The sequence below is a fragment of the Parasteatoda tepidariorum genome, chromosome 4, assembly GCF_982258835.1.
Source record: "Parasteatoda tepidariorum strain Cologne lab strain chromosome 4, Ptep-v5.0, whole genome shotgun sequence".
Classification (NCBI taxonomy): domain Eukaryota; kingdom Metazoa; phylum Arthropoda; class Arachnida; order Araneae; family Theridiidae; genus Parasteatoda; species Parasteatoda tepidariorum.
In genome coordinates this window covers 82,778,491-82,795,483 of record NC_141758.1, presented here as the reverse complement: position 1 = coordinate 82,795,483, position 16,993 = coordinate 82,778,491, and the positions used below count along the sequence as shown (strand labels likewise).

The 16,993-nt window shown below is 26.5% G+C and overlaps 1 protein-coding gene across 2 annotated transcripts in view; it reads right to left on the bottom strand.

Annotated features, from left to right (window-relative positions):
• Window positions 1–3,911: 3,911 nt before the first annotated feature.
• The window catches only part of LOC107443131 (RUN and FYVE domain-containing protein 2), a 75,675-nt gene continuing 62,593 nt past the window's right edge, over window positions 3,912–16,993 (bottom strand). For both annotated transcript variants that reach the window (XM_087161484.1, XM_043055068.3), the window contains 4 exons: window positions 13,841–13,970; window positions 10,048–10,142; window positions 5,396–5,522; window positions 3,912–4,606 (listed from right to left, as the gene is read on the bottom strand). In XM_087161484.1, the coding sequence (XP_087017610.1) occupies window positions 4,457–4,606; window positions 5,396–5,522; window positions 10,048–10,142; window positions 13,841–13,970 (502 nt within the window). In that variant the 3' untranslated portion in view covers window positions 3,912–4,456. The remainder of the gene's footprint in view (window positions 4,607–5,395; window positions 5,523–10,047; window positions 10,143–13,840; window positions 13,971–16,993) is intronic.

The following is a 16,993-nucleotide window of genomic DNA, read 5'->3' as shown; positions in this document are numbered from 1 at the left end:
AATTTTAATTGAAATCGTGTAATAGAGTGAAAAGAATTAGAAACTTTCTTTAAAGAATTAGAAAATTTGTAAAAATTGTTTTTATTTTATTTAATAACCGAGGTTGAACAACCTACCCTAATTCTGAGTTTCCAACTATCAATGTTCAACCCCATAGCCTTGTAATTTTGAAACCAGCCCAGAAGACAAAGGAACTCCTAGATCAAGCATTATGACAAATTAGCTTTCGTGGAGGACTTTTTGGTGAAACCTCGTTTGCGTTACATGGAGAGAAAAAAACCACGACAATCTCACACGGTTAGCCCGACGACAAGGGGATTCTAACCCACGATCCACTGAGGATATTTTTATCCAGCACTGTGGTTAATGTGAACCGGGAGCAGAATTCTTACCAACCAGCCACCACTGAGGGTCTAACCTGGGTGACGTCATTTCAATCCTCAGTGGTGGATTGAAGCCTGCCCAGCTTCAGATCGATGAATAGCAGCTTGTCGGGGAAATAAAGACGACCTGTGCGCAAAGTTAACCTCATTACCACAATGTTGCGTTGGCCTCGAATTTGAGAAAATTCAAACTCCATAACGTTAGTTCACAGGGAGCTGCTGCGGAAATGAAAATTAGTGCATAGTAGTCTAATCCCAGTGGAAATATCTTTCTGTTACCTACCACTGTAGTTTTCGAAAGGAAGGTCCATAGACAAATATTTATATTGTTATTACATCTTGGTAGACAGAACTATCAGGTATCTGCAAATTAAATAATATTAATGAAATACTTAAGCCCCCTCCGCAAAAAAAAAAAAGACATCATCCTTTTCAAAAGAAACGAGGTACAAATGGGTTAAGATATAATATATGGAAGTTTCATTGAGATTTTATCTCCAATTAAAAACCTAACTATAATTCAATATGTGCAATTATAAAAAAAATAATTATTCAAAAAGTACTCTACTTGAAAACAAAATATTAATTGTAAGCGAATAATATGTATTTTCATTAAAATATTTTGCTTTTTAAGCTATTAAGTAACAAGTTTCCCATTCTGGAACTGTGCATTTTTTTTTCCAAAACCGATAACTTAAATATTTAATAGTTAAAAATTATTTCAGACAAAAAGAAAATTAGTCTACCATATTTATATTCATCAGTTAAAAATTTTTTTTTTCTAATTTGAAATGTGATTTCAAATTATTAAAAATTAAAGAGGTAGCTTACATTGAGGATAATCAACTTTAAGTAAAAATATTTTTCTCCTAAAGTACTTTTCCCATCTGTGCTGAAAGATAAATTTCCTCCCCTTGTAAAAGGAATTTGTTAAACAAATATTTGCTTCTTTACTCATTCAATATTTTTTCCAATTCTTCGGAAAAGTTTGCCTTTAATTACTCAAAAACAAACCATCCTTGAGAACAAGTATTTACTTTTGAAAAGGAATTTGCAAAGATTAGGGGGGGGAAGCATTTATTCAAACATAACCTACTACATCATGACGATTTCTGCAGAACAAAGCAATGGCTTCTTTTAACTATCAATAGCATCACCAACTTTTTAGGCCACATCCCTAACTGTTTTATTCTTCCTTAAGTTTCATAATGGTCGCAACACCAAAACATAATGGTTTAAAAAATTCCTATGGTTTCTACTGTCAGGGGAAATATAGATTATATTGAATACGCAAAATTTTTAAAGACTTGTTTCTAAAACAATTTTTTTTGTGCATAAAAAGAATAAAACTTAATTTCTGTTGCTAAATTTGAATGAAAGCTTTAGGTCGAATGTTCTAATAAACCTCTATGGTTGTAGGAAAAGGAACTGAATTAACGGTCGTTGAAATACAATGGATAGTAGTATTGGGAGCTATACTAAACAACATAAAAAATAAATAACAATCATACAATGTGTTTAGTATTTATTTTGTAAAATACAATATATGAAAAATAAATAAATAAAAAACAGACATTTTAATAAAAACAGAAAAAGTATTTGAATAAATACAATATTAACAAAACTGTTGTAACTTAATTTTTATCAAAAAAAGGCCAAAATATTAATTATAGTTATTAAATGTTGCAAATCCAGAGTTACTTCCAACAAAAATATTAATAAAACACAAAATCTTTCTTTTATTAAGAACAAAATAACAGTTCACAGAATAAAACTCAATAATCATACTTTGTCACAGTTGTTAATAATTAGAGTTCTTAAAATATTCTCAATTAGTTTAAATTAGTGATAAAATAATTGAAATACTCTTCCCTGTCATAATAATATTAAAATATTCAAGTTTACCTTAGTAATAGCATTAAAAACATATTATATGCTGATGTTTAACAAGTTTAAACTAAAGAGTGTAAATAGAATTAGTAAGAATTTTTTAAAAAATTGATTAAAAACATTTCAAAACTGCTCAAAATTTTTTCCTCTTAATCGACCAAATTTAATGACATTAAATAAATAAATTTCATTCATTTGAGCATGAAACAAATAGAATTTTTTTTCTTCATTTAATACAAATATGATTAAATTTAAATAGTTATCAGGATAAATATTTAAACTGAAAGTAATTAAGAGCTTATTATACAATATATAAACAGCAAGATAATTGTAATCAATTTTCATATATTTAATAATTAATGATTTATGTAACAAACACATTAATTTAAAATAACAAATTATTTATTAACAGTTAGAAAATGAATCAGTTTTCTTAATTTTTAAAATTAATAATTTCTGTAATAAACATTTTAGTTTAAATAACATATTATTTATGAGCAGCTACATAATTTTATTAAGTTTTCATAATTAATAATTTAACATCTCAGTTTAAATATTTGTAGGGGTAAATGTTAAAATTAAGAATTGGTAAATAACATTGCCTTTATAAGCAGCTAAAAGATTGATAAATTTTTACAATTAAGATCCATAATTTAAATAACAAACATCTTAATTTAAATATTTGTAGGGGTAAATATTTAATTAATTAATAATTTAAATAAATAAATATATACACAGCAAATAATGCATCATTTATGAGCAGTTAACGAATTCATCAAATTTTTGATTTAAATTGTACAATTTATATAATAAACATCCAAATTTAATCAGAGTTGAACGGTTCGGAAGATTTTACTTAGCAAAACTGTTGACATGATTCATGTTTGAAGCTTTTTGAAATGGCGTCTTTTTTACTCATTCAAAATTTGCATCGACCAAAATAAGAGTAGGAAGTTTAAAGCTACTTTCTTTTTCTGATAACACTATAATTCTAAAAGTAATTTAAATATCTCTGTCTAATAGAATTATTTCAAAATTGATGGTATTAAAAAGGGAAAGAATCTATTAACTTCCTCTCTTCATTGCAATTTTTTATGGATAAAAATTATACCATTTCTAAGAGCTAAAAGCATGATTTTTCAAATCGTGCTACAGTTTTTGCATGTAAAAATTTTCTAAACATTTACTACTAAAGAAAGATTGTTTACATATGGAGTTAGTTAAGAAATGTTCATATTTTCTCACCACAAATGTTAAAAGAAAAAGAAAGAAGAAAAAAAAATTAGTGGTTTTTATCTAAAAAAATAAATTAAATAAAAGAAATTTTATTGGATAAAAACCAAAACAGTTATCTTTTGGAAAAATTTAGTTATACCTGTGTTGTGCTTTAAAAAATAGCAATATATATATATTTTTAACGGAGTTTTTGCCAACTAAAAATTAAAAATTTTAAGGCGAAAATGCTAAAATTCGGAAGTAGTAAACAACCTATTGTGTGTAAGTAGTTGATTGTGTCTCAAAATTGTAAATTAACACAACAATGTTCATGATTCAAAAATTTATAATTGTTTAAACTAAATAAAAGTAATAATAAAAAAAAACATATTATTCAAAAAGAACAACAAATTTTTCAGTTCCTTTTTCAACCTCTTTCAGTTTTCAGTCCAATAATAATGGAAGTAAACGGTTTAATTAATAATTATTGAAAGCAAAGATATGTTTGATTTTTATAAACAATTTATTAAGTTATTTCATTTGCGAATGAAACAAAGAAGTTATTGTATCTTTCTTTTATTTAGACAACAAACATTTTAATTTAAACATTTAAACTCCATGTTATAATATATTAAATCAGTATAAATATTTACAATAATAAGTGCATAAATAATATATTAGTTGTGAACAATATTTCACAAAATATAAAAGCTTAATAAAATTATTTCAATTTTCAAACCTTGTTCAATAAATCAAATCTTATAAAATTCTAATGATTTATGAATGAGGCACAAAATATTTTTTAGTATGTACAACAGATACCATAATTTAAACACTTTTTTCCTTAATAAATATTATCATACTTTAAAAATTCTGGCATAACAATAGCATTAAATATAAATATATAGCAAATAACAGTATACAAAATTTTCTTCCTGTAAATATATTCTAACGCATATTCATTTTAACTATGTGTACTCAGTTGTAGCAGAATATCTATGAAGAAGGATACTGTAACAGGTATCACAGACTCTAACTGGTTTAGCAGAAGATGGTAAAGGCATCGTATTATCTGAACAAGAGTTACAAAATATATCCCCACAATGTCTACAATGATGCTAAAAAGTAAACAGAAAGGTTATTCTTTTACAAATAATATCATCTAAGTTTCTTGTAAAACTTGAAATTTACTTAAAATTACAAACTCAATTTTTATTACAAACAGTTATCTATTTTCTATTAGATTTAGAAATACATCATTTATACAAAATTTGAATAAGCAACAAAGGTGACATTTCAATTTTAAAATTATTTCATACATTACATTTTGAAAGAAACAGAATTTTCCTGGTCGAAGGTTCAACATGTATATTTTATAATACATTGAAAATTAAAAGTGAAAGCAATATTCGGCACAAGAACTGGAAAAATGTCTAAAACATACCCTTACTCATTAAGTATACTTTGACTATATAGCTTAAAACCAGAATGTATCTTACACGTAATAATGATTATCAAAAACAAAAATAAATTCATACAGAGCTTATCTTCAAAATAAATTAATATCAATATCAGTCTTTTGAACAGTAGTGTTATTTAAATGCAAATATAGTAACATTTAAAAAATAATTTCTAAGAATAAACTGTTTAAGAAAGAATATTTTTGAAAAATCAATAATTGAAATTAAATGAATACAAAAAAAAAAATTATTTTAACCAATAGAGGAGAAAGTTTTTACAAAAAATAATTGAAATAGATGTTAAACTTATTTATTTTCTAAAGTTATCCAAACTTGCCAAAAAAGAAGAGAGCAATATTTATCAAAAACACTTGTAATTTATATTATTATTATTTTAAAAGTGAGTTGGAAAAATAGTAAAATTTAACTAAAACCTTATTCACTTACTTTTCTTCGGGCAACAGAGAAAGGTTTGTTGCATTGTCTACATATTGTAGCTTGCTTGTCATGAGTCCAAACTGCTTCTTTCATAGCCATTTGACTTTCTTTCATATCTTCGATTTTCAGTTTAGAACTGCTCAAAAATATGTTAGAAAAGCATAAGCAATGAGAGTTAATTTAATTTAAAAAACAAATAAAATACAACACAAGAGGTGATAACAATTTTTAAATCAGTTAAAAAAATCCTAAGCTTTAATTTTTTGAGCAAACATTTCAAACAGAACATAAGCAAGTTCTCTTACAGAGAAATATTTGTCCTTGCATCATTTTATTTTAATTACTTCTCATAAGCAACAAATCTTGGATGAACTGTTTATAAAATAGGCATGTTATGTTTGTAGTTTTGAAATATTATATATATGTCTACATACATATTGTGTTGATATATTTTGTTTTGGCTATATGAATACAATATCAGAAAGCAAGGGACGGGATAGCCTGGTTGGTAGGTCACTGGGGCTGTCCAAAAGGCTGTGGGTTTGGTTCCAACTAGTCGAAGACTCCCTGTGAAGTAAATGGTGACTGATGCACTTTAAATCTGTCGAGTCACAAAATCCTCCATGTTACTGTAACAAATCATACCTCTGGGGGTACTGATCCAAGAGTTTCCTTGTCTCCTGTATTGGTTCCAAATTACAAGGTTACAGAGTTGAACATAAGTAGTCGCAAACCCAAAATTGAGTCGACTGTTCAATGGCGGTTATAAAATTAAAATAAAATATTAGAAAGCACTCTTTTTTTGCGGATATAATCATGTCAGCTGATGATGAGATTATATCTTGAATTTTCTTTGTTTTCAGCTTTTAATTTTTTAAAAAAAATTATTATGTTCAAATTAATATCTTTCTTCTTCTCTTTTTAAAATCTTTATTATATTTTATTCCATGTTTTCTCTACATTTTTAACTTATTTTATGAGTTCTATATACAGTACAGAACCTCTTATCCGGAAATCAGAAAACCGGAATGAAAGTTGATAAATTTTCCCCCCATTTAAAAAAAAAATAAATTTTTTTTCTCCTAAGATTTTAGGATTTTTCTTTCTTTTTAAAAAGGTGTTTACTTTACCATCATTTTAGAAATAATCATTAGTTCCCTACACTGTCAAAAGAAGTAGGAGTCTTGTCCTAAATATCATCAATCATTCCCTTCTCCACCCCCTACATAGTTGTTTCTTTTCAATCATAGCTCAGTGAGAAAGAGTGACTCATTGAACACCTGTTTTCTTATTATCTGGCCCTTAAGCAGGGGGAGTAATTACTACTAGTTTCTCACAATAGGAGTCATCATGTCAGTTGATCACTTAGTCCAGGAGAGTTAAAAACAAATAATTTTATTTGCTTTCTTTGATTCTTAGAAATCTCTTACAGTACAGGGACTGCAGAACTCCTATTTTTCCTATTATCTCCATACCCCTTCTTTTTTTTCCTGTTATTTTCTACTTTCTCTTATTTTTTTCTGTCATTTTTGCTATTCCCCCTTTTAACATAGTGACAGCAAAGAAACAGGAGTAATGACTCAAGGTCAAGTAGTGCAACTGCACCTGTTTTTCAATTCATTCATTTTGAATGGGGTGTGAGGAGGGGGCAGAACATAAATTCTTTTTATTGTCAGCTTCTGTGTGGGATTGCCAATTTATTTTTAACTGGAGTGGAGGAGAAATAAAATCACTCAGCTTAATGAGGAATAAGATTGTCATACACTTGTTTTTCCTTCTGATTTCGATTAATGTTTTAGCAAAATGTTGAAACCCAAGTTAAACTCTTCTAGATAGTAATCGCATGCCAGAATCACTGCGATATTGTCGCAGAATGTTAGTTTTTCGCAGAAAGATTTTTCCTTTGGGAAGTAAAAATTTTTTAATTTCTTTTCTGCAGAAATTTTAGAAAGATTTTTTTTCCTACCCAGAATTATATTCAAACGATGTATTTCTAGCGCATAGGAGGAGGGAAAAGAAATGTTTGAGAACAATAAAGTAAAAAAAATTGTTTTCCTTTTATCCAGAAATTTTCCAAAGATTCATTTTTTTTTCATCCAGAATTATTTTAAATGATGTCTTTCTCATGCATAGGAGGGGAAAGATATGCTCCTGATTTTTCTCTTCTGATTTGAGAATATTAAAAAATAATGAAGTAAAAAATTGTGTTTTTCTTTTCCCCAGAAATTTTCAAAAATTTTTTTTGTCCATCCAGAATTATATTCAAATGATGTCTTCCTCGCTCATAGGAGGGGAAAGAAATGTTTCCAATTTTTCTCTTATAATTTGAAAATAATAAAAAATGATGAAGTAAAAAATTGTGATTTTCCTTTCCCCAGAAATTTTCAAAAGATTCTTTTTTCCAACCAGAATTATATTCAAATTATGTCTTTCTCGCACATAGGAGGGGAAAGAAATGCCTGCGATTTTTCTCTTCTTATGTGAGAATAAATAAAGAATTATGAAGTAAAAAATTGTGATTTTCCTGTCCCCAGAAATTTTCAAAAGATTCTTTTTTCCATCCAGAATTATATTCAAACATTGTCTTTCTCGCGCAGAGGAGGGAAAGGAAATGCTCCTGATTTTTCCATTTTCTTTTGGTAATAATGCAGTAAAAAATGGAGTGGATGGTTTTGAGTCCTGACGCAGACAACGACAAAGTAGAAGAAAGCGACCAGGAAGATGGAGCCCATCCCCTTTTTTTCCATCTTACCTTTTTGTTCATTTTACATTAAGCCTGTATATATTTTTATTTCATTATTTTTTTCTCCTATTAAACTTATGTGTATTGCTTTATCGTTTTTTATTTTTCTTAAAGATTATTTCCAAAAATGTTTTCTTTAATTGGGTTTGACAAAAAAAAAAAAAAAAAAAAAAAAAAAAAAGGCTTTTGTAGCAATTCAGAAAATTGAAAAAATCAGTCATCCGGAAAAGGGATGGTCCCGATCGTTCCGGATAATCGGCTCCCTACTGTACTTTCAGCTTATGTGTAGTAAATAAGACTTATTATTTTTCTTCTTTTAGACTTATTATTTTTCTACATTAAACTTCAACAGTGAAATTATTAATTAAACAAAATTATAATTACAAATCAAACAATATGAAATATAAATTAATATTTTTTTAAAAACATGTTCAATAATTCAAGTATGGTTGTCCTTTTATTTGTTCTAAAATGTCATTACTAGTAATTCTCTCAATTGGAATAAATTTTTACACAAAACCAATCTCATGAATTAATATTCTTTTACAATCTGTAATTTAATTTAGGATTTTATATCCTGAACATAATTTTTTTCTATTTATTATTGAATGCACCCCGATTTACCATTTTCAAAATACTTTATTTATAAAATTATTTATTGGATTTAAATCATTTTATATATACTTCACAAAGATATCGATACAAAACTTTGAAGCAACTGATCTCTATCAATCAAGATTTGATTTCATTTTTAAAAAATAGTTATTAAGCATATGGTCCCCAATTTATCCTTATAAAAATTAGATAAGAGTAAAATTTAAGTAATTAAGTGTTTTTCTTTATTCAAAAGTCCAAAATATTCTGAAAATAGGTAATGAAGATAAGATACTTCAATCACTTTTGTACAAATTATCGATAGTTCCACAATTCAAAGATATAACATTTTTACAATTTTAAAATAGTTAATGAAGTTTATTTTATGAAAATTAAGCTGAAAAGTGACATGCCTGTAAAAAAGAAATAGACTCGATAATTCTTTTTCTTTATTAGAACAATGTGACTAAAGTGGTACAAAATGAGTAAAAAGCTTTCTCAATTGTATTTTCATAATTTAAAAAAAATAATTAAAAAAAATCAGGTAGTTATTTTTAAATTTAAAACTCAATCTGAATTTAATATAAAAATATTTCTTGAGGTTTAAATTAGAAACAATCTACAGCTATAAAAAATTCAATATTAAAAATAATTTAAATATGCAACAAAATTTAGCGCAGCATCAACCTTTAAAGGACTGAATCTAAAAATATCTGAGGAGGTGAAATACATTTCAGGTCAACATTACAATTTTGAAATATGCGAATTTTTAAAAAATTCTGCTTCTACATGAACCTTTTCTTTGCAAATTAATGGATTCTAAAATATCAAAACATTCAATTAAGACATTGGACATTTCGCAAAAATTCTGTTTTAACGAGTTGCTTTCCTTTTTTAATTATTAAACAATATTCTAAAAAAAAAGCAGTGAGAAAAAATAAGTACTAGTTGTTTATTTAATTTAAGTCCACAAATTTTTTTTGCTGATTTGCCAAGTGGCGAGTGGTTATTTTCAGGTCAACTTCTTGATAAATTGTTTCAAGTGACAATAATTCAAACCACTGAATTTCACATCTGTGATTTATAACAATAGACTAATAATTATTTTAACGAATTTCATACCTTAATTTGTTTTTAAAAATACAATCTATAGCATGCCTAAATAAAACTGCATTATAAACAAATAAATAAAACGCAAAAAAGTATAGATAAAAATATTATTTAAAATTTTAAACTAGCAATTTGAATTATAAATCTAACAAACATAAATACAATTATAACAATTAAAAAATAAATAGTAAACTACAAGTCATATAATACTAACTCTTTAAGCTGGATTCCCATTTCTTCTAGCGTTCTTTCATGTTCATTGTGGAGTTTTTGCAGTTCAGAATGACTAATTCTCAACTTTTCATATTCCTACAGGGAAATCATTAATGTTATTAAACTATACAATTGATCACTAAAAGCCGAACGATTGGGAAGATCTCCCAGTTTAGCTATAGTCGGTTGTTACTCTTAAAAATGCCGATTGTCTAGCTTAATCGCAGATGCAATTTATGCGCTTAATTAAGTGTTAAAGTTTTGAAGCAGAATTTTTATTAATCATATTTTTTATACTTTTTTATTATATAGTATCAATTTAGGTCAAAATAAGTAAAAAATATTATGCTTAGCACTTTGATAATTTACGGTTATGAAATATAGCATGAAACACCAGTATATTTTTTTGCATTAAAAGTAAAATCTTCTAAATACAACTAACTCACTTCAAAATAATACGTTTTCAAATTTGCACTTATTTAGAACTATGAATACGTCATTGAAATCTTATTAACTTACAAAATAAGGAAGAAAAATATTTTTAAAACTATTTTTGTTGGATTTTATGCTATAGTACAAATATAATTCCGATAATCTAACAGATTTTTTTCAGAAAATATTAGACAGTTTATTATAATTAAAAAATATCAAAATATATTTTTGTTTGCAATTAGTAAGTTAAAAAAAAATATCATAGGGACATAGGTGTTCCATCTGCATCTAAAGGTTCAGTTAGTAAACTACTTAATAAAGATTAATAAATTATCAATAATTTTTTATAAAAATACTGTAGAAATTACAGATAAAAAACTAAATAAAGAAAAAAATATTTATTACAAGTTTGTTTTGCTTAAATTCTAAACTTTTTCTGTCATAAAATTAAATTTGAAAATTTCTAAATTTTAAGTTTAATTTTAAAAATTTTCAATAAAAATTTATATAATAAAAAAGAAATTTTATCTACACACATAATCTTAAAATTAATAACATATAAAAATTACAAATAATTAAAACTTATTAAAATGTTATTCTTCTAAGAAATATCTGTCTTTTATGTAAAAATTCTTTCAGAGAAAAAGCAACGGACATTTTTTATGAGCTAATTATATAACATTAACAAGATAAGAAGATAGATGCTAAAAGTACTTTTTCAGCAAAATATTTAAATTAATTGAACCATTAAGTGATAAAAATTTATAGTCGCCTAATTTTTAGCAATAACAACTACTTATTAATAAAACTCATATCTACGAGTTTGATTGAAGCTTACTAATTGGAATTCATTAATGCAATTTTTCATAGTGGCTTGTATATTTTATGCTAGATTTGGATATTTATAGGTTATAATTTATAGCTTGCAAGACTTAATGTATTTTCATAATTTTTCATGAAATTAATGACATATATAAAAAAAAATTGAAAAGTCACATGCATTATTAAAACTTCAAAAAGTAGGCTTTTTTTTATAGAAAACATTTTGTTTAAACTATTAGAGTAATCAATTTGAAAGCACACATTTTTTCAAGAGGCAGGCAGGGTTTAATACTTGAAATTTTTGATTTTGTTAAATCTTTACATAAAACTATTGGACATGTGTTTTTTATTTATTTTTGTGAAATTTTTCTTTCTTTAAGTTTTGAAATGAATTGGTCAAAATCTGAAGACTCTTTAGAATTTTGGGAACACATAAATTTGCATGCAGCAATATTTTCTATGAAATGAAGTAATTATAGTTATTACTGTTATTTTGCATCTTACTATTTTCACAGCAACTATTAAGACAATATCTATAATGGACTTTTGCGTTTGAGCTCAAAAGCCATTAAAAATCTTCTAAATTGGGGTATCTATCAATATTTCCTTACTATAATAGAGTATCAAAAATGTACATATTTGTGTGGAAATATACTAATTAGTAGTACCTAAAAATTCAACACAATTGCCTGAACTTAAAGTAGCAAGAGACTAAAATTTTGCACAATTTTCGAAGACATTAACTACTTTTGCCAAAACTTGACAAGTTTGGAATTTACTGGAAAAGAAGCCTTAAGTATAGCAAAAATAAAATCAATTCACAGATCTATGGTTAATGAATATTTTTTTATATAATATGGCCTTAAACTTTGAGACTTGTAACTGAGTATAGAAATAGTTAAGAGAAAACTAAAAATTTCAAGAAAATAAAAAATGTCAAGCATCCAACTCAAACGGGGAACAGTGTGGAAATAAAATATCCTCAGTTGTAGACAGATCATGGGTTAGAATCCTTTGCTACCTGGTTAAGAGATTAACCGAGGGAGGTTTTCATAGTTTTTTTTTCAATGTAAGACAAATTCTGGTAAATTTTTTCAAAAAGTCTTTCAAGAAAACTAATTTGTCCCGATACTTGATCCCTTGTCTTCTGGGCCAGGTTCAAAATTACATGGCTACGAAGCTGCTCAATATGCTTATAAAATAAAATAAAAGTATTCAACCATGCCCTTTTTGAAAAAAAAAAACGGCTCTAAAACAAAGTTTTATTTTATTAAAAAATGTGCTTGATATAACACATACGATACTACAATACTTTTTGTACAATAGACAAAAAAAAAAAAAAAAATTGTCCTCCAACAGATTTGGCTAGTCAAAATTGATTTAGTGACTGTGTTCTTCTAAGATGGAAGGAAAAAAAAAATCTCCAAATTTGAGATTATTTAAAGGAGTTATATAGGTTTTATAATTTTAAAAATAATTTTTTTTTTCTTTTTTTAAAAAAGTAATGTTTATAACATGTCAAGAATACTACCCTAAAGTTTACAGCATATAATTCTAAAAAGAAGAATCTTTAGAAATTCTTTCTATTAAGAGTTAATAAGCTAGTAGTACAGATATAAAATTACCCCCTCCCAAATGAAGTTTATAAAACTCAATTTTTGAAATCAATGGACAGATTTCTAATGAACTAATGCCAAATAAACCTATTTGAAACTAGATGGAATTGACTAGATATTAAACCAGTAAATTGTTTTTTTTTTTTTTTTCTTTTTTTTTGTTTCTGTTTGTTAAGCTTTGAATGCAAGTTATTATTTTACCAGGCAACACAATAAAAAAAAATTTTAGCAAACAAAACCAAACATTCAGATTTTAAATATTTTCTAATTCAACATAAATCAATTTTTAATTCTCCCATCTGACCAATTCCATCCAGAAAACATTCAAAATAATATCATTCAAATAGGTGCATTATTTCTTAAGAAACCGTGTTCACTGCAAAGAGACTTTTTTCCTGTCATGTTTTCATAAACTAGCTCTTCACAAATAAATTTTAAAAATTTTTAGACATAAATTTTATGAAATAATGTTCTATCATATGCTTAAATTTTGGAGAAAAAAAAAACAAAAAAAAACGACAACCTTTTAATACATTAAAAGATAGTAAATGATTAAAAGCTAGTATGATTTTTATGTCATTTAAAACCCATACAAAACCTTAAAAATTTCAAATAAAAAAAAATGCATTTTCAATTTTCCAACAAGGAATACATAGTATTAAATAATAAAACTAAAATCTCAACAAGAGGACACCAAGCATACACTAAATAAAAACAGTCAATTATTGAAATAAATCATGGCTTTTTATTCAAATGCTTTAGAAGTTTCAAGTTGCATTATGGGACTTAACTGGGTTATGGGAAGTTTCAAACTTAAGATCCATGTAACAAACATACACAGTTCAGACTATAAAATGTGTTATTTTTTAAGTTCTGTAGTAGTAAGAATAGACTGTTAAAAGAAAAAAAAACTTAGAGATTCACCTGAGACATTAATTGGAGCTTTTTCACATTGTCTTTTAATGAGGTAATTTGCCTTTGGTAATTGTCTATAGTTGACTGTAAGGAGGCCCGATGAGCTCTTTCGATTTTCAGATCTGACTCTAGCACAGATCTGAAATGTTTTAAAAACGTTTCTAGCTTAGAATAAATAATGCTTTATTACTATATGTTATTGATATAAATTATTATGAAAAATATAAATTCCTACAAATAAAGATCAAAACTGCTTGAATCACAACATAGCAAGAGAAAAATAGCTAAATTTAAGTAGATTTTAAACACAAACTTCTTAATTTTATAGATGCTATCAATAATTTAGCAAGTGAAAAGCAAAAGCTATTTTTCACAACATTAATTTAAAATGTATTAGCAATATACTTATTAGCTTTGTCTGGAGAAAAAAAATGCTATATTTAATTAAAAATAAAATTATTTTACAGAATAGTACTCAATAAATGATTATTAATAAAATTAAAGGAGCACTTATTAGATACATAAACACTTAATAGTTACATAAGTACAGTGTTTGAATAACAAAATAATATATATATATATATACACACACACACATATGAAACAAAAAGGATTAAAAAAAGAGAGAAAAACAAAGAAAAATAATAAGTTTTATTTATTGTGCATAAGTTGACAAAATTATATAATGTTAATAGAAAGAAAAAAATTCATTTAATTTTATACAATTCTTGAACCCTGTGGCAGAATCGCAGCGACACGGCGTTTTTTTTTACATATGTTTTTAAAGTAAAAAATTTCATGTTTCTTTTCTAAAGAAATTTACAAGTAATATTTGAACCATGCAATTAGATAATAACTTTTTGTCGCTCTTAATTTACGCTGATAGTATTATAAATCAATGTAATGTTTTGATTGTATTTTCGGCAATTTATTGATATTGATTTTCATGTGGTTTTTAAATATTCCAAACACTTTTAAAAATTCGAATAGTGCATTTGAGTATTTACTTTTTAAGGCAATGATTCTATCTAATTTTAGGCAGCTAGATTTCTCAATAGTTTTTAAATCCGATATTTTTATAATTGATTATTTACAAAATACGAAGAAGGAAATAATTTGCGCGTTACCCCCTCCTATCTAACAAAAATGGGAGAATATCACCCATAATATTTGAAGAAAAAATTATTACATGCTTAATATATATACATCAGTGTTTTCACTACAGCGCGAGAACGCGAGAATCTCGCATATTTTTTTCCTTTCTCGCAATAAAAAATGATTAGCGCGAGAAGTTCGCGCACTCTATTAATCAATTTCAAAATGCACGAATTTTGGAAAAAATTTCGTCTTTTGCAATTTTGAATAAAATCTGTTTCACTTTTCTTCCTTGATCTTTCATTATTTTGAACATCGATCCGTGTTATCTAGCTTCCCTATTTATAAGTATTGTTCAGAACCGGTGCGAACAGCAGAACACCCCCCCCCCCGAACCACGGAATCCCTTTCAGAACACATTTCTCTGCAACCACGTGTTTACCGTAGGTAAGGTTTCTTCATGTAAGTCGTTTGCATTTTTTGTGCATGAATGTAAGATGGACAAATACCTTGTTAAGGCAACATCTTCTACTCTGTAACGGACAATTGAAAATGAAACAAATGTCGGTAGAAGCAGTCAAAACGAAACAAATACGGATATTTTTCAGCCAAATAAGTATAATAGCCGATGAAAAAGTAGATATAGAACATTTTCCATATGATGATGCAGCAAAAATACTCAATTAGAAGATGTGAAAAATGTATTATAATTAAAGAAATAATTCTTTTTCCAAGTCTATTCGTGTTTTTTAAATTTTTAGAAATCTCACTTAACTTTTTGAAATCTCACTCTGTTTTTGAGAAAGGGTGAGAAATTCTCTCCCATTTTTTTCTGCAATGAATACACTGTATATATATATATATATATATATATATTGTAAACACAGCACTTTTGTCATTTTAAATTGTTAACATGCATGTTTGTTATAATTAAAATTATCTTCCAGAAAGATAATAGTGCTAGACAGTTTGTCGCAGATAGCTCGAAAAAATTCTGCCACAGGGTTCGTGAATAAACTAACATATGTCAATAAAAATTAAAATATTTTGAAATTATAATAATTTATAAAACTAAATTTAAAGTCCTACTTGTAATCTTAGAAAATTTAAACTGATAAATAAAATTGACTAGTAAAGTTATTCGTGCTATATTAATAAAATAGAATAGATTCTTTTTCTTTTAGCAAAACAGAAAATTACTTTTCTTTTCAAATGACAGACATTTTTTAACTTTACTTTTTCTTATTAAGGCAGATCTTGTTTGTCTTTCTTGTAAGATTCTTTTTTTTTTTTGCGGAGATTTCATTTCAATTTTTTTACAAGGAAAAATTTTGTACTGCAACACATTTCTTGTACAATAGAAAATTTGATATCAAATCGGACATATTCTGCACCCCTGGTCTGTGTACTACTATTATAATAAATAGTTGGCATACATCATAAAAAAAGGATATTTGTTTCTTACAAACTAATCAGTTGAAAGCTAAGTTTATGTAACAAATTGTAATTCATTCTGCTAATTAATATCTCTTCTTAACCCACTGGCGGTTAAGGAAATGGGCAAAATTGGGAGAATGTTTCTCCCCTACACACAGTTCCCCTATCAGTTAACATGGGAAAACCGGTTTTGCTATGCAGAGAAGACTGCAGGTTAAAATGCGACTTTTTACGTGCAGAACCGTCAGTGGGTTAAGATACATGGGATTATTAATAAAATGTTAACATTATGTTCAAAAAGTATAAGTACATTTACCTTTATTTTAATTGGTAACATGTATAACACCATATATATATAAGAATAATATGATATATGCATAGGAGTAACAGGACATAAGAAATGATTGGTAACATATATCATAAGTAATATGAGCAACACAATATATATAAGAATAACATAATATAAGAAATGTTAGTAACATATAAGTAACATGATATATATATAGGAATAACATGATATAAGAAATGATAGGAAAAAAACAAACAATGCATCACGCCTCTCAATAAGTTGACCACCTGCCTACATTAAGCACAAAAGCAATGCAACGAATGTGGTCAATATAAACACGT